The 22,307-nt window shown below is 36.9% G+C and overlaps 1 protein-coding gene across 5 annotated transcripts in view; it reads right to left on the bottom strand.

Moving 5' to 3' along the window:
- LOC100794911 (protein CHROMATIN REMODELING 20) overlaps nt 1-21,300 on the bottom strand; it is a 39,769-nt gene extending 18,469 nt beyond the window's left edge. Inside the window, exons 1-15 of one of the 5 annotated variants that reach the window (XM_041005763.1) lie at nt 20,900-21,221; nt 20,409-20,520; nt 18,771-18,895; nt 18,562-18,624; nt 16,949-17,044; nt 16,779-16,871; nt 14,816-15,006; nt 14,498-14,738; nt 13,682-13,795; nt 3,620-3,703; nt 2,771-3,313; nt 2,032-2,354; nt 1,266-1,356; nt 971-1,186; nt 98-217 (exon numbers count right to left, since the gene is read on the bottom strand). In XM_041005763.1, coding sequence (XP_040861697.1) covers nt 98-217; nt 971-1,186; nt 1,266-1,356; nt 2,032-2,354; nt 2,771-3,313; nt 3,620-3,703; nt 13,682-13,795; nt 14,498-14,738; nt 14,816-15,006; nt 16,779-16,871; nt 16,949-17,044; nt 18,562-18,624; nt 18,771-18,893 — 2,298 coding nt within the window. In that variant the 5' untranslated portion in view covers nt 18,894-18,895; nt 20,409-20,520; nt 20,900-21,221. The other 4 variants (XM_041005764.1, XM_041005765.1, XM_014763222.3 and 1 more) reach the window with 4 other exon arrangements.
- Between the last annotated feature and the right edge of the window lie 1,007 nt (nt 21,301-22,307).

The following is a 22,307-nucleotide window of genomic DNA, read 5'->3' as shown; positions in this document are numbered from 1 at the left end:
CAACAAACAGATTTCACTCTTAAATTATATCTACATAATAGCTTATCATAAAAAAAAATCTATCTACATAATAAAATCTCCATAATGAGTATAATACCTGAAAAGTTTTACCAAGGCCCATGGTATGAGCTAGAATACATCCAAGACCTTTATCCCCAGACTTCACTTTTCTGATTGATTGTATTATATTTTCCCACATGAATCTTATTCCAGTAATCTGCAAATGTGAAACAAATTAAACTGTAGAAAAATACCAAATCCAAAAAACCAACAAACACAGTGTAAAAACTTCAAAGATGAGTGAATAAATGGCAATAAAAAATTCAAATGAAGAAATTGAAGATGTAAGAATGGTGAAGAGTATGATTCATTCATACTCCATACAACTATGGTATCCCCAGTTTGCTTATTTAGCAATTAAACCACCTTTTGTGCATGTTTGGTTTGGCTTATTTTAAAGAAATAATACCTTTTTTACATGATCATGAGAGTTATTAAAAACGGTTATTTCCTGATAAATAAGCTTCCCCAAACATGTGCTTTATGCTAGTACCAAATGAAGGCATATCAGCTTCCAAGATGAAGAATGTCCATGTTGACTGATTATAATTGCTTGGCATTGTGCAAACAAAAAATTAAAGTCCAAACAAGTATTCAGAGTTTCCTAAAATCCTCCAGTTAGAAGTTAGAATACCGAACAAAAAGGTGCCAGTCAAACAGCCAGAAGTACCAAAGTGACATGCAGCATATAGGTTTTTTTTTAATTTACATCCAATGCTATGCAACAAGCAAATAACAGTTCTTATGATCTAAAGTGTATCCTAAGAAGGTTCATTATCCCAAAAAACAAATAAATCGGGATAATCTTATACAAGACCTTATGCTAAATAAAGAACTAGGTACAATGAAAATTCCAAGCAGGAATGAGAATTTATATCCAGAGAAGCAACTGTCCAAAAAATCAAAAAACCTGATGAGCCTTCAGTTTAGCGGAAATGCTAGGAGGAATTCTAACAGCTTCTTCACCTTTCTCCCTCACAACATTCACTATGTAACCTGCTAGTGCATCACCAAGAACTTCAACACTTGCACTTTCTGATAAATTCCCATTACAGCCGTCAGAGCTCATTTCAAATGACGAAGCAGAAAACTGTCCTCGCAAAGACTTCAGGCGTTCCTGACGTTCCTACAGAAGTGGGGATGATAATGAACAATTTCGACCAGCAAACCAGTTTTGGCAGAACAAAATCTCAAGAAAATCTCACCTTTTCAATTGCAATTTTCCTCTTTGTCTCTTCTCCTAATTCAGCATCATCGAGTATCCTCCGAATCTTCTTTTTGTGTCTTCGCTTGGAGCTGTAAAAAAAGATAAGATCTGATAATGAACATCTCTACAATTCATATGTGGAGATTATTGATGATAACTTGTAGTAAATTGTAAAGTTAGAATAGTGCAACAAAAAAATGCCTGTGAACCTGAGAATGCCATGCACATGACTTCATATCAAATGAGACAACTACAAGAAATCTTATAAGGAATGACTAAAAGAAGATCCAAGATGAAAATGAAACAACAGTAGAGACAATAACATTCAACAGAAACCCATTCAAATCAACAAATAAATTTTCCAAATTGAGACGTACATTCCAGAAAATCAAGAGAAAACAAAAAATAAAATGTTTTCCAAACCACCTTCATTTTCTTAATCATCATCAGAACGTGTTAATGCAAGAATAACCACATGGAAAAAGTATATACAGATTTAAGCATCACTAACCATCCGTCAATATCATTAATAGCTAAGTCTCAACCATAAATTTTCAATAATTACAGTTAGTGAGCATAAACAATAAAAAAAGAAAACTACATAAGCCACGATGTTGGAGGAAATCAAATAGTCATATGCAGCACAGAAAGACAATCAGCAATCTCAGGATAAGAAGCATGAGCATGAGGCAATTAGATATTCAAGAAAATGACCACACCATAGAAGTGCTGTCAATGAATTAAGCCTGTAACGATGACTTCACCTGATTGTAACATTAACCTTTGCATCTGAATCATCTGAGTCATCTGAATCATCTGAACTATCTGAATCACTACCAGAACTGGAAACTATTATATCAGCAGACCCCACAGCTTTCTCTAGTTGCAAGGACAGTTTTTGCAAAAGATTTGGATGGCAAGAGCAACAATGCCAGCTAGTGTCCTGCATTCCAGCATACAATTCTACACCAAGATTCTTCTTTAAACATTTGGTGCAGAATAAACCCTTGCATAATTTACAACTAACTAATTCATTGCTTCCTCCACACCATGTACAGTAACCCTCCGAACAATCTTGTCCCATATCCTGTGACAAGTAAGCATTTAAATTGCGTTTTGAGCCTCCTTTGTGGACATAGAAATATTAACTTGAGATTGAGAAGCTGTGGAAGATCAGCCTAGCTCAAATGAGGGAAACACCATCTATTTCATAAAACACATTACTTTGAACAACAATATTTTTCAGGTTGCTTAAATGAATAGCTTCTTCCTCCAAAGCAAACACAGACAGAATTATTTACCAATTTACAAAACCGAATTAGATGTTTGTCCTAATTTCTCAAATGGGATGACCAAAATCTTATGGATTCAAACTGAAAAAATTGAATTTTATTAACAGTAAAGCTCAATTTTACTAATATACTAAAACAGAAGTACACAATTATGCACCAAATATCCCACATACAACTTCCAAGCAAAACATTAGTAGATTTAGGCTCATACCTTTTTATGTGTCTTTTCTTTTAATAAGCAATTGCAATCTCCACAAGTAATCACTTTCAAGAAAGGGTGTGGATGCACTTCAAGGGCCACTTTATCACAAACTGTGCACCAAAATTTTTCATCCAGACACTCCGAAGGAAGAGAATCACCACCATTGTTACATAAATCTTCTTTTACCTCTTGAGTATTGCAATCTAATTTATTTTCACTGACCTCTGCTTCATTACCACTATCAATAATAACAATTCTACACTTTTTATTGTCAGCATCAAGCTCACCACTTTTTACACGTTTGATTCCTCTCTGTTCAATGTCATCTGACAAACCACCAGTACTCGTAAGTTTTTCTTTGTCAAGATGATGGCTGGCATCAAAAACATTAATGTTATCGGCCCCCATAAGCACACATGTATCCTTGCCATTGTCAGACACAATTTTCCCATCATTGTTAGTTCCTTCCTTCATAGCAGGGCTTAAAGTATCAACAGATGAAGGTTTCTGTATGTGGTTCTCCACCAACAGGATAGGTGTGCTCATTTCTCGCTGAATTACATTCCAAATTAGTAAAACATGACAATGTCAAAGGAACAAAACCAAATCGAATTCAACCATCAATAAGTCATACAATTCCTATAATTAGGGGCCAATTCTCAATTATGAATACCAAGAATCATTTTTTGTTTAACCTATACACAAGATCATTAACTGGGGTAAATGATACCAAAATAATCATAAATCATTTGAGTAAAAGATCTCAAAAATAACATCCATAACAAAAAGACACAAAAGAAATGTCCGACAGTTTCTGGGTCAAGCAAAAAAAAAGGAGAATGAAGTCATAAAACTCACTTGTTTACTTTTCCTTTTTTGCCTCCTATGTTTCAAACGGATTTGAAGTTTCCTATCAACAATTGCATCATCCTCTTCTTTGACCTGTGAAGAAAGTGCATGAAAATATAATCAACTTCCTAAACAAGGGCAAACATATTGACATGAAGAAAAAATAGATACGCAACACATTTATTAACATGGAATAACACTATATGAACTATTGTATCATAGCATGTTTGGTACATGTTAGCATATCAGTTGGTGCTTGTGTGTATCTGTTCAGAATATGTATGAATATTCAAAATGCCAAATGTCAAACACCATAACTAATTTGACAACTTAGAGATGACATCAAGATCATATGCCAGTTTTGTAGTCATATCATAGTTATCAATCTTACATGGCACTTTAGCAGAGTGCAGCAGCTGACCCCAAGCGTGCTAAACTGGGGTTCATAGTTCAGAACAGAGAAAATAATGGAGTGTGATGTCACCACTGAAAATAGTGGCAAAGATGGCTGGGTGTTGCTCACACAGCAGAGAGAACGGAGAAGTGTGGGAAACTAGCATCCAACTAGGGTTTGTCTGAGTTATGAAAAGGGGAAGGGGAAAATATGTTTTCCAAAATATCTCACTCTAGCACTGCTATAGCACCACTAGGGCTGCCATTCAAAAACACACTTCTATTCAAATATTTTTGTGGCACATTGTTGAATAAACTGAGAGAGAGAGAGAAAGAAGAGAAAACTTGTAGAATAGAAAAGCTGATTTTATTGATCATCAAAGTTGATTTTAGAAAAAGAGGTATATATAGACCTCTGTTCTGTTATTCTAACAGATAGTAACTAACTAACAGAACCTAACCAACCCTAACAGACTCTAACCAACTCTAACAAGATACAGCTTTGAATATTAATGAGGTGCAGTTAGTTAAAACTAACTGCCCTTACAATTAGATTACAGAACTGTTTTCACAGTTGATTGACAGCATACTCTAATACACATTGCCACTCTGCACCTCTATGCTGTCATAGCGCCTCTATTATGTGATATCAATAATTCAATAACTGTATTAGAGTATTGTATACCCATGATACATTGACTCCGTTTTGTAAACAATTAATATTGTTATTAGTCTGTTAGTCTTATTAGACTTAGTTAGTCTAATTAGTCATCTGTTGTAGACAGTTATATATAGCTGAACCTCCTCTGTATTGCCTTTTTCAGAAATACAACTCAGTTTTCATTTTATATTTTTCTCTCTAACATTTCTATTATGGTAATCAGAGCAGGTTTCGAACCCTAGCGACCTAGCCCTTTTTCTTTTTGCTAGTGCAATTGAGATCTTGCGATCTCTCTTGCAACTTCAATCTTCTTTGTGAGATCTTCGTGATTTCAGTTCGTGATTACAATTTGTAAATTCTGACTGGATCTTTCTCTTGTTCGTGATTTTCTCGTTGCAATCACAATTCTCTCTTTTCGTGATCTGTCATCTCACTTTGTGGTTCTGGTCATGATCTGTGTGCGATCTCTATTCACTGACTTCATTTGCAATCTTCATCCGATTGCAATTTCTGTTTGCAATCTCAAATTTCACCTTTCCGATCTAAGTCTGATGTCTCTTTGTGGTGTCGCTTCGATCGTAAAGATAATTGGATGATACTTTGCAATCTCCCTTTCCGATCTCTCTTCGTGGTGTCGCTTCGATCGTAAAGATAATTTTGAGATCACAAAAGGAATGTAATAAAGATAATAGACATTTTATTCATAGAAGACAATATTAAGAAAACAGAGAGACAAAGAACAAGAGATTAATAATAATGCCAAAAAATGGAATCATAAATACTTAACTGAAACAGGACATACTACACCAAACAAATAAATCTATATAGAAATCAATAAGCAGTTCATTCCAAATCAGAAATATTAAAAAAGGTTGTTCAGTAAGTACCAATGATAAGCACCTAAACACTTAGCCAACTCATCCTTAAAAGCCTGTTGTTAGGGGGGGAGAACTAAGCACTTAAATACTCCACCGAGCATCCCATACTACTCGATGTAGACACCCCATAATACCCAAGTCCTTGTCATAGCACCACCCCTGAGAGCTGACATCTCGGCAACTCACACTCTACAACACTTGACTTGGTGAAAATTCACTCAACTTCATTGTCGGTCAAAACCCTCCATAAATAACCCTTTCCGAGATACTGACACAACCAGCTATAATGCCAATTTATAAGCACCCAGGCACTTAGGGAACCATCCTTAAAAGCTAGTTGTTAAGGGGAGAGAACCAAGCACTTGAATATTCTGCTGAGCAACCCATACTACTGGATGTGGGACTCAAGCACCCCATAACACCCAAGTCCATATCAATCAACCAAATTCAAAAGAACTCAAGACAAGTAAACATGGTGTCTACAATGAAACCAAACTAAAGAGTGAAAAATTATAAATAAAATCTCCAGTTGGGTTATTCAAGGAACAAGTTAAGAAAAATAGGAAAGAAAACAGAAAATTAACCAAGACATTAGCACCCAAGTCAATGACTATCAGAGTTGAATTTTTCTGCTGTTCAAATACACAAAAATATACAGCTGGCTTATTTGATATTCCATAAGGATTAAAACTTTTTCATGTAAATGCATGATTAGTATATTAGATACATTGGAAATGAATACAGGATGTCCCACTTTGTAACAGATAAAGGAAAATCCACAAGGCTGTCAAACAATATCTAGAACAAACATCATAGTTTCAGAAACATTGATTATCAATAAACAAGAAGTATTAAACTGTAGTCATATTGGTCCATGAAAAATGCACTGCATTAACAATTATAATTTAGTCTCTCATTTACTTAATTATACGATTTAGTCCTTAAATTGTTCAAACTCATTTCATGTTATTCATCAAAACTCAAAATTGATAGCAAGAAGACTAGCATGAAACATGTTTGCAAGAAGACTAGCATGAAACATTTTTTTAAAAGAGTAACTTGAGAGATGAGAGAGAATGAGAGAGAGAGAGAGAGACAGAGTCAGAGAGTGCGAGAGAGACAGGGAGAGAGACACAGCCAGAGATCGAGAGTGGACAATTGTGAGGAACCGAAAGAGAGAGAGGCATCGAGGCTGGCAACACTCGACGGAGGGCCCCGGACAACACTACGGCGGACGACGACAACGACAGAACGGACAGCAACGCAACCACTATCCAGTAAACTGGCGTGACAGACCTGATGTCACGACGTTTTATTTCACTAGATTCTCGGAGGACGCATCGGAGAAGGAGCTGTGGTACCATTTCAAGCAGATGGGGGACGTGAGGGAAATTTTCATCCCTAAACACCGAAACAAAGAAGGAAGGAGGTATGGGTTCGTGAGATACAAAGGAGTCTCAAGCGCGAGTTACATGGAAAGAAAATTAGATAACATTATCGTAGGGGGTCTCAAATTGCACGTGAACATCCCAAAGTATGGGAGAGGAAAGGAGGAAAAAGAACTAACCGCGGCCAAACAAAGGGGGCATAAGGAGGGTGATAATCTGAGGTGCAGTATGGCAGCAGAGCCAAACACGAAGAGGTCGTACGCGGAGGTTGTGACTTCACACGCAGAGAACAAGGAAAGAAGAAGACGTACCTCCTCCTTGACGATGGCGCATGGGAGAACACAGTCCTCGATCATACTCGACATTTCGGAGGAGGCAAAGAAAAGATACGCAGACACATGGGTAGGAAGACTGAAGAGACAACAGGTGTTTGAACGAGTAGAGGACGAACTCTCGTGGATCCTTGGCTCAGAAGTATCGCCCAAATATCTCAGAGACGACATGGTTCTCCTTATCGGGCTTTCAGACACAAAGGCTCAAGAGTTGATTAAGGAAGAAACCAATCACGGCACATCTGCGTTCTACGGCTTGGAGAAATGGAATTCGAAGACCAAACCAGGGAACAGGTTGATTTGGGTGCAATGTTGGGGTATCCCCTTAGTGGCGTGGAGTATTGATCACTTGCGCAAAATCGTGGCTGCAGTGGGCGATTTGGTTGAAATCGACGACGATTTCGAAGACATGCAAAGGCTTGATAGAGCTCGGGTTCTGGTCAGAACTCCATGGACGCCGACAGTAGAGCACATAGTCACAGCCCAAATAGACGGAGACGTCCACAAAATTTCAATCGTAGAGGAGAACTGGAACACGGGTGTAGTATGCGCGAGACACCACCGGAGTGTTTGAGGGTCAACGGAGGAAATCTATTCCGACACCTTCCAATCGTGGCCGACTGATACTTCGCCGTCATCTACCACCTCCGTAATGTACGGTGACACCACATTCCGGCAAAGCTTGGTAAAAACCAACGATCAAAGCGGTACCTGAAGTCCACTGGGTATTGCCCATAGCAAAAGGGCACGTGGTCCAAGTAAAGCACTTAGCCACCCAAGAGCTGAAAAAGGAAAGGAGATAAACCTTGAGGAATGTAACCCGACATTACCAGGAGCAGAGTACAAGGAAATGGAAAGTCAACCTGCAGGGGCAGCAGGTCAGGTTACGAAAAAAAGGGAGGATAACCTACAAGGACTATCGGCCAGCACAGGGGAGAGCCCAAAAGGGGAGCCAGCTGCCTTGGACCAAGGACATTTGGGGGAGAGCTTTCAAAAACATAGCAACGGACCTCTGGGGGATTTTTTAAATAAGTCACGTGACACCAACGTGAACTTAATTGGGCCTAACCTTAATATGGGCCCTTACAGACCTACAACCCCAACGAACCAGCAAATTGCTCAACAGAAAAAACCTGTAAGTGCTCTGCAGGTTTATTCCAGGAAAAAGGGATGTTCAAAGAAATGGGCTCAGGATAGGGGAAAAGAGATCAACCCAAAGACACTGGACTTCGCAGACAAACCCATTAACCACAAGGATAGTGCTGTCTCATGTGGTTCGGATGAAGCCTTGGTGTCTCCAAAACAGGACAACTTTCATCAAAGCCCTTCCCTTTCAAGTAGCTTCAATAAAAATGACATGGAGGATAAGGATGATGCTTATAGGGACTTAGCCAGAGAATTGGGAGTCTCTTTCGCAGATAATAAAAGTAATGGTGCAAAGCTGATGACTGATATGGACAACAGTGAAAATCCTTCAACATCAGCAGCTGTGTTGGGAAATGTAGATAATGCCTCATGAATATTTTGTCCTATAATTCTAGAGGGCTGGGGAGTGGTGTCAAATGGTCAGCCATCAGAAAACTGACCTTGGCAAACAACATCGACATTCTTTGCATTCAAGAAACCAAAAAGGAATCTGTTGATGCAAAGTTATGTCAGTACCTATGGGGTGACAGCAGTGCTTCTTGGGAGTGTGTTCCTTCCTCCAATGCTACTGGAGGACTATTATGCATTTGGAATAATGGATCATTCTTGGTAGATAGGCGGGTGCTGGGGAGAGATTTCATAATGCTGGAAGGTACGTGGATTAAAGAGAATAAGAGGGTTTTCATTATTAATGTATATGCTCCCTGTGAACTTCAAGGGAAGAGAGAGCAGTGGGCTGAGCTATTGCAGTTGAAATCATCCTATCAAGAAGGCCTTTGGTGTGTCTTGGGTGATTTCAACTCCATAAGGCATCGAGAAGAGAGGTTGAGTTCATCTCAGACAGTGGGTACATCATCCAGCATATCTAAATTTAACTCCTGGATTTCAGATATGGCTCTAAAGGAGGTTAGGTCTGTTGGGAGAAAACTCACTTGGTGTAGACCTAATGGCAGTGCTATGAGCAAACTGGACAGGTTCTTACTATCTAACAAGTGGCTGTCCCAATGGCCGGATTCTACCCAATTTGTGTTGGAAAGGGATTTCTCTGACCATTGCCCTATCCTTCTGAAGTCTAGAACCATTGATTGGGGGCCTAAACCTCTCAGAATTATGGACTGGTGGTTAAAGGATAAAGGGTTCCAGAACTTGGTGAAACTTGAATGGGGTAATTATCACCCTCAGGGATGGGGAGGTTTTGTTCTAAAACAGAAAATTAAGTTCATCAAACAGCGAATAAGGCAGTGGAGTCTATCTCATGGTGAAATCAGTGCTAGAAAAGTCCTTAACTTAAAAAGGGAGCTGAATGCTTTGGAGGATGGTCTCACCAACAGAACTTTATCTCAAGATGAAGTCAACCTTAAGAAATCACTCCAGGACCAACTTTGGAATGCAGCCTATGCATTTGAATCTATGCTGAGACAAAAGGCTAGAGTGAGGTGGCTAAAAGAAGGGGACAGCAACTCCAACTATTTCCATAGATTGATCAATCATAGAAGGAGACAAAATGCTATTCAAGGGCTCTTCATAGATGGCGTGTGGGTGCAAGATCCTAGTAGTGTTAAAAATGCAGCTCTTCACTATTTCAAAAATAGATTTGCTGAGGAGAATACTAGTAGGCCAATCCTGGATGGTGTACAGTTCCCTTCTCTTCCCCAAAGAGAAAAGGAAAGTCTTGTAGCTAGATTTTCAGAAGTGGAGATTAAATCAGCTGTGTGGGACTGTGGTGGGGACAAAAGTCCTGGTCCGGATGGCCTAAATTTCAACTTCATTAAGCTTTTTTGGGAGACTTTGAAACCTGATTTCATAAGGTTCATGGATGAGTTTTACATTAATGGCTCCTTTCCAAAAGGCAGCAATGCATCGTTTCTAGCTCTCATCCCTAAGATCAAAGACCCTCAATCTCTTAATGATTATAGACCCATATCTCTCATAGGATGTGTCTATAAAATTGTGGCCGAAATTCTGGCTAAAAGGTTGGCTCTCGTGCTGTCTCATCTTATTGATGAAAGGCAAACAGCATTTATGAAGGGGAGGCACATTCTCCATGGTGTTATGATTGCCAATGAGGTTATAGCTGAGGCCAAATTAAGGAAAAAACCTTGCATTGTCTTTAAAGTGGACTTTGAAAAGGCATATGACTCGGTTTCTTGGGGTTTTCTAGATTATATGTTGATGAGGATGGGCTTTTGCGAAAGATGGAGGAAATGGATTAATGTCTGTATGTCTACAGCAACAATATCCATTTTAATTAATGGAAGTCCTTCTAAGGAATTTGTCCCTAAGAGAGGTTTAAGGCAAGGTGATCCCCTTGCACCTTTGCTATTCAATATAGTAGTGAAAGGCCTTACCGGGTTGATGAGGTCAGCAGTAGCAAAAAATCTCTTCAGCAGTTATCAAGTGGGAAGGAAAAAAGAGGAAGTTAATATACTACAATATGCAGATGATACCTTGTTCTTTGGGGCTGCCACTAATGATAATGTTACAGTTTTAAAATGTATTCTGAAATGCTTTGAGTTGGTTTCTGGGCTAAAGATAAATTACAATAAAAGCCAATTCGGGTGTCTGGGTAAATCTGAAGGCTGGTGTAGCGAGGCAGCTCTTTCTCTCAATTGCAGTCAACTAGAATTTCCCTTTTCTTACCTTGGAATTCCAGTAGGGGTGAGCTCTAAATGCAGGATTGTGTGGCAGCCTATTATTAGGAAGTTTGAGGCCAAGCTTGCAAAATGGAAGCAAAGAAATCTATCAATGGGGGGTAGAATAACCCTCATTAATTCAGTCTTAACAGCTTTACCCATCTATTTGCTGTCCTTCTTCAAGATTCCTAAACATGTGGCGCAAAAGATTGTCTCTATTCAAAGAAATTTTTTATGGGGAAGTCATCAAAATTCCAACAAGATCCCTTGGGTGAGGTGGGACACAGTCTGCCTACCTAAGAGTAAAGGGGGGTTAGGGATTAAAGATTTGACTAAATTTAATAAGGCGTTGCTTGCCAAATGGGGGTGGGAGCTGGCAAATAATCAGAATCAACCATGGGCCAAAATTCTATTGTCTAAATATGGTGGATGGAAGGAACTGATTTCTGGTAGAAACAGCAGTGTATCCTCTCCTTGGTGGAAAGATCTCAAGTTTGTCTTCCAGCAGCAGAACAGCAACACAATTTGTAATCATCTGAAGTGGAAGGTGGGCTCTGGTGATAAAATTAGTTTTTGGAAGGACAAGTGGCTGAATGATAATCTAACTCTCCAACAAAAATATCCTACTCTGTATCAAATCAGTAGTCAACAGCCTTCTACAATCAACCTAATGGGGGAATTGGTAGAAGAGAGATGGAAATGGAAGCTAAAATGGAGGAGGCATTTTTTTTACCATGAGATTGAATTGGTAGTAGCTTTCTTGGCTGAGCTTGAGAATGTCCACATTAATCAGTCCAGCAGGGATTCCCTAATTTGGAAAGCTGACCCTAATGGTATTTACTCTACAAAGTCAGCTTATACACTGCTGCAGGAAGCTGACAGGGAGGTTCTTGAGGACAGTGCATCGAAGATAATTTGGTCTTTGAAAATCCCTCCAAGAGCAATGGCGTTCTCATGGAGATTACTCAAAAATAGGATACCCACCAGGGCTAATTTGAGAAGAAGACAGGTGGAGATGCCTTCATATAGTTCCCCTTTATGCGAATCTGAAGAGGAAACTGCTAGTCACGTCCTATTCAGCTGCATTAAAACGAGGAATCTCTAGTGGGAGCCTATGAATTGGGTTAATAGAGTGGGTCCTCTCCCCATAGAACCAAAGAATCATTTCTTGCAATTCTCACACTGGAATGCAAAAAGAAGCACAGACAAAAGATGGGAGGCCTTATGGATAGCACTGTCCTTGACCATTTGGAATCACAGAAACAGCGTGGTCTTCAATAACCAGCTCTTCATCCCCGAAAAAGTCATGGACGAAGCCTTATTCCATACTTGGTCAAGGCTAAGGTGTATGGAGAAGGGTTTTAATACTCATTTTAACCACTGGTCATCTAATCTGAGGGAGGAATTCTCTTAGGGGGGTCTGACATATCTTGTCAGTTGTACTGCATTGTACTCGTTTTTTATTTGGGCATTGGTTTTCACTGCCTATGTTATCTGTTGTACACTTCAGACCCTTATTTATAATATACATTATCTTTTGCTGTGAAAAAAAAAAAAAGACTGAACATTTTGGCAACAACTTAATTACATGTTTGCATAATTTAAAAACCGAACATTTCAGCAACAACTTAATTTTACGAAATAATCAATTTTTGAAAAGCTCTTCTACAAGGCTAACAAGAGGAAAATGATCATTTCTTCAAATTAAGTTAATCCAAATCATGGTTATTGAATCGGAATTTGAATCATAAATCAGAAGAGCTATTTTACGAATCATGAATTAAATCGTATTATGAATCATAAGATACATGATCAATAAAAAATATAACATTTTAAGTAGAGTGACATAAGAAAAAAAGGCAGCAACCTAAATCGTAACTTGTAAGATGTTTGTTTCTTTTTTTTTGCATTGCTCCACTAAAGCAAGAACATAGTAGCAGAATATGTGGGTCACAAATTAGAATTCGTTCCAACATTGCAAATAGATCTCCGGTCTTCCAAAAGAAATTTGGAATAAGACAAGTAAATGGGTATTTGAATAGGACAAAGGAGGGGGTTACTTAAATATTTCATATAGGATAAAGGGGGGTTTGATCTTTGAACCAAAGGGGGTCCCACAATTAGAAAAGATGTGCACAGTGCAAAGTAAAAGGCTAAAGCTTAGCCACCGCACTGTGACACACAGAAAAGGCTTTTCAGAATTCTGAAAAGGCACCACAGATGCAGTGTCATTTTATATAATCTGAAAAATGAGAAGGCTCTCTTCTTAAGACTTAGGAGGGAACTTTTCGTCATTTTCCCGGTTTCCCCCTCTTCTAAAAAATATTGAAAAAAGAAAACACCCAAAAATCGAAACAACCACTGCTTCAGAATCATGAAACATGCGATTCAACTACGATTCGCACAATACAGAGTACGATTCCGCTCAAAAATGATTCAGCCTGCAATATATATCGTCATCCTTCAATTTGGTATCGAATCAAGATATTACTCGTACGATACATATGATACTAATAACTATGATCCAAATACACACAAAATCATACACTTCATTTTAATCAGGTAGTTTGTCAATGTAGAACACTTTCAAGGATCAGCATCCTATTTTACTTGATAAATAAATAATGAGTTGATAACTACCTTTTTAAATTGCCTCCTTTGCTCATCAGAAAGATCTAATTCTCTTTCATTTGCAATGGCAGCTGCAATAAATGGATCCGTAGAATTGCCATCAACATCATCAATCTCCTCCACCTAAAGAAAAGGAATTTCCAAAAACAAAAAGGTAATTAACATGGTGAGCATACATCACCTATGGTGAAGAACATGATTTACGAAACAGCTTCTATAATGTATTAAATTATGTAAAAGCCTACAATTTAAGAATGCATTGAAAAGATCAAAATCCCAAATACCAAAAAAATTAATCAAAATTCTACTTAATAGAACAAAACCAAACAAACAGGACTAAAGATAATTCATGAATCCTCAAACAACAATTCAACAATTATAGGATCCATGCACACAAGGGCAATGCCAAATTATGAGGCAAACTAACAAATTTAAACCAGTATTCAAGGTAAACAAGGGCATGCTACATTCTACAATGTTAAGGACGGTAACTGAGTAAAACCTAACAAATGATTTTTACAAGGAAACATGAGAACGGATGAAGTACTTATGCCATTTTTTCATTGGATAAAAATAACTGCACTAACATTACCCCAGCCATTTCCTGACATTTATTTATATATATTTGTATAGCACTACATGTAGTCCAAATCATTAAGAATCCAAATTCAGGGCATCTCAAAGTCAAGGGTAGGGGTGAAAAACAAATGATGAATAGAAAAAATTAACAACAACTGTCTGTTTATTCTTTCTTTTGACATATACATCAATAAAATATAAAATAAAATAAAAGGCAGTAAACACAGTCAAAAATGTATTTTCCACCTCATCAACTCCAGGAAATTTGAGTCCCATCAAGGCAGCTTGCTGTGGAGTGCTGGCCAAATAAACAGACACCCAATGCTTACTGCCAAATGAAGCATCAATGCCACTCCCATCAGAAACTATTTTATTGAACAAATCCCAATCCCCCCTAGTTTCAGTCTTTATTGGCTCCTGGGTTTCATCACAAAGCTTTTTTTGGAGAAAGCCACTAGCACCCTCTTCCAATAATTTACCATGTCGCCTGAACCAACACCAAAAACCTATAAGATGATAACATATTTAATTCTTTCTAGATCCAATGCCATATAAGAATCATACCTTCTAACAGGTCTGTTTACTTGAAGATGTTTCTCAGCATCAGCAATTGACTCAGCAATTTCAGCAGTTGCCAGAGAGCCAACCCAATGATTCCTCTTTTTCCATGCTTCAGTGGAGCAAACATTAGGAGCTTCTCTTTCAATCAACTTATAAAGGCTAGGAAGCTCAATGCCAGCCCCATCAAGTTGTTCCTACTCAAGATCATATCAATAAATAGCAGAAGAAAAACATAAGCACATTTCAGAGGCAGAATTTATAACAGCTCCAAGAAAATTGCCACAACAACCAAACAAAAATCTTAGCAACTTGGAATGTTAGAATCTAGCACAATTTACAAAATGGAAGAAAAAAAGAAAAGCATAAGCACGGATAAATAAAGGGCAGCCAGTTACACAAAGCTTTGACCATTGTGGAGTCTAGGGAAGGTCAAATGCATGCAGCCTTAATAGATGAAGAGTAATAGAGATCAAGGAAGGAATCCAAACAAAGTTGAATACTCAAGTGATAAGTTGGAGGTTCACGGTGGCACAGTGGCAAGACCTCAAGGTAAGAGAGATAAGCAGGTCATTATAACCTAATTGCTTGAGTTCATAACAAGGCACCAACTTGAGTCTACGTGACAAAATGTGAAAGAATTTTTTTTAAAATGTGCTTGAGTGTGTTTTTCACACACTAGCATTGACTGTTTATATTTAAGAGTACTACAAAGATAATCAATACCTAGCTATACCATGTATCTACGCTACTTAGAAAAATAAATATTAAAGAAGCTCTTATCTCCTAAAAATATTCCTATTTCCACCAGTCTAGAATGAACCTTTGAAGAAATAAATTAAACAGAGCCTTTAGGGCAATTAAAAAGTGCCAGAAAGCATAATAACAGGTTGGCATTTATATGGAAATTACATGGTCAATAAGACCTAACCTAAATTAGGCTTGTAATAGTTAAGGGATAATTTTATTAGCCAAATATGAATTTTATGTTAGTTTACATATTATGCGATTGTACTTAAGACACAATTGTATTTGATGATTTTCTGCTTTTATACGGTGAGAAGAACATTGACTTCGGAGTTGATCATTATTTTGAATAAGAATTTTTCAACTTATCTTCTCCATAAGTGAGAATCTTTTCTACCAAGAGGTTGCACAATCCTCTACTAAACAGTATGAAGAATTATGTGCAAATGCTTATGGTAAATTACCCTCCTTTGACTTCACAATTGCAAAAATTCCCAATAGGGTTAAAGTTTTTGGATTTTGGTTTACAGGTAAGCAAACAATGTTGGGTTCAGATTTCAGAAGCTTTGCTCATACATAGTTAGACTTAGATTTCAATCTGTGGTTTACTTCCGTTTCGGCTTTTTAATCATCATAGATGCTATTTCGGTAGCTAGAACTTGTGTTGTGATTACCACAGTCAACAACGAAACAACACACCATTGTGCTAAAGCTTAATAATAATAATAATTAATTATGGTGATGAATGAATTTCAGCATGTATATGTCAATTAATCTCAAATACAAGGCACAAGGGTGAGATCAAAATCATAGACTTCTATAAACATGGCATTTTATATGCAAAACTATAAAGCAAAGGTAATCACTAGCATTTTTAAAACTCCGAAGCTCCTGCCCACCGCCTGCTCAAATAAAAGGTTAGCATAGCAGGTTTAAGATCACAGCTCAATCTGACACCACTCTCCAGTGATCTGGGTTATTGCAAATTCAGACATATTTAGATCAAGTTCGGTGTGAACTTATCTCTGAGGGCTATTTTACTTTTTAAGTATCATAGCCAAAAAGAAATAAAGAGAAAGACCCAAATCAATATCATAAGAAGCAGAATACAGATTAGACCAATTTTTAAGTATTGATAGTGATAAAAATTGAAGACAGCACAAAGAGAAAAGCAAATATTACTAACAAAAATATCTATTGAAAATCAAAGATAAAACCAAACCAGTAAGTGGGCACTTTCGGTTTCAAGGTCATCCAGAACAGCTTCCCACTCTTCTTTAAAAGTGGCCATCTCATCAGCAACAGCAGTTTCCAACTACAGACAAGATACACAAATCATACGTAAAAAAACAGAAAGATTAAAAAAAAAAGGGGACAAAGGGAGAAACCAACATCATCCCCCTGAAGATTTTGCTTCAATTCTTGTCTAACTTCACTCTCCACTTTAGAAAGAGACTCCTCTTCAAGAGCCTCTTGAGCCTCTGCAGCCTAAAAAAATGTTAGAAGACCTCGATTGTTGATATGAAATTGCATAAATTCATGTATCATAAGATACAAAGTCATTTAAGATTCATCTTATGATAATAATTGATAGGAAGCCAAAACATATCAAATTATAGGATTTGAATCGTGAAATGTATGATTTTAATAACTATGACGTCAGCATCTCAATTGCCTTGAGAGAGGTATCAAGGTGAAATTTCAAAATTTGCAAGAAATTGACAAAGCTTGTGACCCAAGTACAGGCTCAATTTGTTGTTTCCAGACAAGAAAACTCTTGTCAAAAAGTTTTTCAATGAGTGGGTAGGAGAATTGCACCCAAATTATTGCAGGAACCATGGGACTCACATGAGAAGATGAATTTGGATATTAGGTCCCTGGACGTGGTGCAAATGTTGATGCATGCAGCGCACAACTTGCCAGAGGCTGTGAAGCCATAGGATCTGATCGCAGTGGTGGCAGATGAGATAAATCTGGCACCTCATGTGGTGGAAACGGTAAATTTTGTAAAGTCAGGTCCAAAACAATTGATTAGGCTTCAAAAGCTCTGGATACCATAAAGAATGAGCGAGAGAGAGAGAGAATCTTAGAAAGTATTTGTGAAAATAAAGTTGATTTTGTAGGCACTGATTTAGTGTGGGTTTGGCTTCACGTTAGATTCTCCAAAATCATATTGAAATACCAGTTAATGTGTTTTCTTAGGTAAATTTTCACATGATCTAAAACAAAAATCGCAAAAATAACCCCAAAAATAGGTTGAGCCTCATGCCAGATGGGGATTAAAGGGGGGACATTTCCATGAGGCATAGTTGCTGGAATGGCTGGCCTTTTCCCATGATAAAGGGCGTTTTTTGTGGGTGCAACTCCAACTATGCAAAAATGCAATGCTATTTTGTATGCAGGTAGCCATCGAAGGTCATGATGCACCATTATAGCAGAACGACATGTTGTGGTATTTATTCCTATATTTAAAATCACTTAGATAGTAATATCAGCTGACAAAAAAATCAAACTCTAGCCTAACAATCAACGATTGATTATTCTAATGATCTAATAATTAGTGAATATAAATAAATATAATCAAATTTCTGACATAAAATGCTAATATTCTAACAACTAGAAAAAAAAATCTTAGTACAATGTTTACGTATTTAGAAGAAGAAGAAAACCCAACTAGATAGTGTTCAAAGAGGAGTTAGTGAGCAACCACTAAGTTGGCTGGTTATTCATAAACTCGTTAACTAGAATTAGTTTTTTTTTATTTCCTTAAACAATTAAATAACCCTAAAAAATTCAATAAGTTAGCAATTATTACTAAGCAGGAAAGAGACTACAATTAAATTATAATTAAAAAAACATAAAGTAAAGATACAACTTAGGATGTGGAATAATACCTGATAAGAGATCATGAAAAGCGTAAATAGTGTGTGTTAGTATGGTGTTGGGAGGGGGGTAGCTATCTAGCACATTGCATGCTTGTGTCTGTATAAATATAATTATAGTACCTTACTCTCCACTTCTAACAACTCAGAAATAAGATCTTGTATTTCCTCTTCTGTTAATGGCTCCTGCATTATATGCATACAAATGGAAATAAAGTACACTAAAGTTTATATCAAAAGGCTAATATAGACAGCTAGGTTTTTATGAGTATTAAAAAAAACTGTCATTGATAATCGAAGAGAGAGTGAAATAAAATATCTAGATGACTGACCCCAAGATGCATTCCATCATCTTTTTCAGGAACTAAAGATTCCTCATCATCTGAATCATCATTGAAAGAACCACTAGAAGCACTCTCAATATCCACCACTTCATCCTCAGTTTTTCCCTCCATCTCTAGCAAAGGTTACATCATGAGGACATACAAACATACAAGACAGCATGTTAAATAAGAAGAACTATGTATGGAATGTATAACAGTTCAACCTTCTAAGAGAATGATAAAGAGGCCAACAACAATGTGGAAGAAAAGTACAACAGTGGGAAATACTAGAACAACAAACAGTATTCAAAAATATTTTGAAATAATAATATCATGCCCAAAGATAATAGTTTCTCTTCCCATGATAGATAAACCAGATTTTTTTTTGGTCAGCAATAGATAAGCCAGATACATTAACCAGTGGGTTTTGAATCATGGTAGTTGGATCGGGATACAAAGTGTGAATCTGAAAGCCCATTTTACGAATCACTTATCGAATCCTATCGCAAATTGTAAGATTCACAATCAACAATAAAACTTAACATATATATATATATATGCACACACACACACACCAACATAAAAGCACAAATTCATGACCAATAGCAAAAAACATAACTCTAGGATCATTTTAACAAACATGAGAAATGAAACATAAATATATATATATATATATATATATATATATATATATATATATATTATCATTTTGAAGTCAAATAGCTAGCAAAGTGTAATAAAAGCTTCAAAACAAACACAATAACAGCCACAAGGCCAACAAAGGGGAGACAATAAAGACCACCAGCACCAGTAGTTAGAAGACGACAAGAAAGACCAACAAAGACGAGACAAAAGCCACTCATGGGTCACTCATGTTTGGTGGCAACAGAGAAAGAAGAGCTGAACTGTAAATGTGAAGGAAACCATAAAAACGTAAAGAAAGAATGAGAGGAGATGCTAAAAACGTGGAAACCAGCAAGTGGACCACAATGGGTCTAACGGAAGGGAAAAGAACAGTGCATTCCTTCTCATTTCTACTTTTTTTGGGGGGGGCGGGGGGTATTTTTTAGGGTTTTACAGAGTCGGGGTCATGCATGACCTGAACCAGTTTGGGGTGTGACCCACTGCACCAGACTCCCGCAATTCAGAAGAACTCACGATCGATGCAATTCTGGAGCGATTCGCTTGTGATTCATACCCAAACACAATTCAACCTTCAATTCAAATCACCAGCCATGAGACTCATATCATACGATACTAGTACTACCATGTTTTGAATCCATTATTTCACCACCATCCTTCTTTAAAAAGGGCAAGGCAGAAGTCACAAATAACCATCAAGTTCACACACAACAACTATATCATAGACCTTATTTGACACGTAAAAAAAGCCTATTTCTATTTACTGATTTTGATTTACACAGCCTGAAAACAGGAAAACAATGTTCACTCACACAATTAAGCTAACGCTGCAGTAGTACCTAAACGAGCTTTCAAATAGAATCTAGACAACATCTGTCTAAGTCATCTATCCCTCAGTGCCCACAAACCCATAAAAAAGTTTTTTCTCCAGTATTACTCATAAATAAAAGAATCAGCATTGCTTGATTGAGTGTTTAGCAACAAGATCCGAATCATCTTAGCCACCTAATTTACTGGCATTCCTTGAGAATATTGAAAACCTTGACAACAAGCTCGATCCAAATTTTCTAACTTAGAATTGGCAGCTTCTATCTTGGCTTGGCTCTTCATAAAAAATCTACCGCGAAAAAATGAAATAGAACCATATCAAATTTGAGTAAAAGTACAGTCAAATGTCAAATAAGCAGTGCAGTAATGACGCCCAAGCCCTAAGGCAAACAATAAACAAAACATTTAATTACAAAATTTGTCGGAGTTATCCAAAATTTCTCAACACGTTACACGTGAAAAAAGTACTCTGATTCTCTCCGTTTACAATTTCACGCTAATGTTAAACAATAACAGTCCAGTGGTTGGTCGGGGATAAACACTAAACCTAATTAAGTAACACAAAATATCTAACGCTGCAGCAATCAACATAACCAGCATTTTGCGTAATGCTAATTATTGATTGAAAGCAAATATTCTGAATCACGCTACAAAACGAAGCGCAGTACCTTAATCGCGGAAACAGAGGAAAGTAGAGATGTGGTTTCGGAAATGGTTTCTGGATCTCTACGTTAGCATAGAGAAATGAGAGAGAGAGAGAGAGTGAACTTGGTAGCAACCTCCAAAGAGAATCGAGATTATTCGATCCTTCTTCCGAATAAGGGTACGGAAAGAAAGAGGTTTATAAATATGATGAGTCGGGTAGAGTGTGGTGTGTTCTCACGTGACACGCTGTTTCGGGTTTTGGGGCGAAATTTGAAGAGGCTTCGTGACGCGCCGTGAATTTGAAGGAGGGAGAACTGAGAAGGAGAGAAAAGACACAAATATCAAAATATGGCAGTACCTTATAAAAGCTTCGTGATGAAATGAAACCAGCAGCGACTCGATCCATTCACCGAACGTAGATTTTTTTTTTTTCCTCCTTTCTTTTTCGACACTCGAATTCGATTAATTAGTAGTAATTCTCAACCATTTTTTTCTTTTTTTATCTATAACTATTAATAATAAAAACTATTTCATTTGATATACACATTTTAGTAAATAATTTTATTATTAAATTAATTTTTAAATTTCAAATTTTTCTTTTAACTTGTATTAATTTTTCACTACTTTTATATTATTAATTTTTTAATTCTATCATTTTTTATTAATTATATTTAACTTTTATTTTTGTATTATTTAAAATTTTTAGAGAGACACTATCCTAGTAATAAAGAAAAAAGAGAGAGGGGAGAGAGTAAATAATATAATTGATGTGATGTAAGAACAAAAAATAAATTCTATAAAAAGATGAAAAATAATAAGTATAAATGAAACTAAACATGGATTGATGAATTTAAAATCTTGTCACTAAGAAAGATTGTTTTTGGGTTAATATGTTGTCGGTCCATAAATATCTTACTCAACTTTTTCTTGAATGTTAAATTATTTCCTAATATTTTATATACCAGGTGAGTATTGTTAAAGTCAAGGATAAACTGTTGGAGGGATTTAAATTTAGGATTGTTAGAGACAACAAACACATCAATTTGGTTTGGTGGGTAGCAAATTTTGGACACATGTGTTAGAATGTGTCATTTGTCTCAATTCATGATGTTGATCTTTGTCTACGCGATATTATGATTGATAATAATGGGTACGTCAATGGTCTTTATACAATTCTCACAAACAATTTTCCACACGAAGCTTGCCAATATAAACTATACTCTTGTTCCTAACTTTTAGGATTGTTAGATTTGGAAACATAATTCCAATGGTATCAACACTGCAAACTCAACCTATTATTGATCAAATAATAGCAATGCGAATTCTCATCTTACATCCTATAGATGGTTTTGTTACCGATGAATGACGTTTTATTTCAAAGACATTTTGGCAGCCTCCTCCTTTTTTGTTGTGCTTGCTCTCATAATTTGG

This window comes from Glycine max, chromosome 10, assembly GCF_000004515.6.
Source record: "Glycine max cultivar Williams 82 chromosome 10, Glycine_max_v4.0, whole genome shotgun sequence".
NCBI lineage: Eukaryota > Viridiplantae > Streptophyta > Magnoliopsida > Fabales > Fabaceae > Glycine > Glycine max.
Note: the sequence above shows the minus strand (reverse complement) of the source record. Positions and strands in the feature narration are given on the sequence as shown.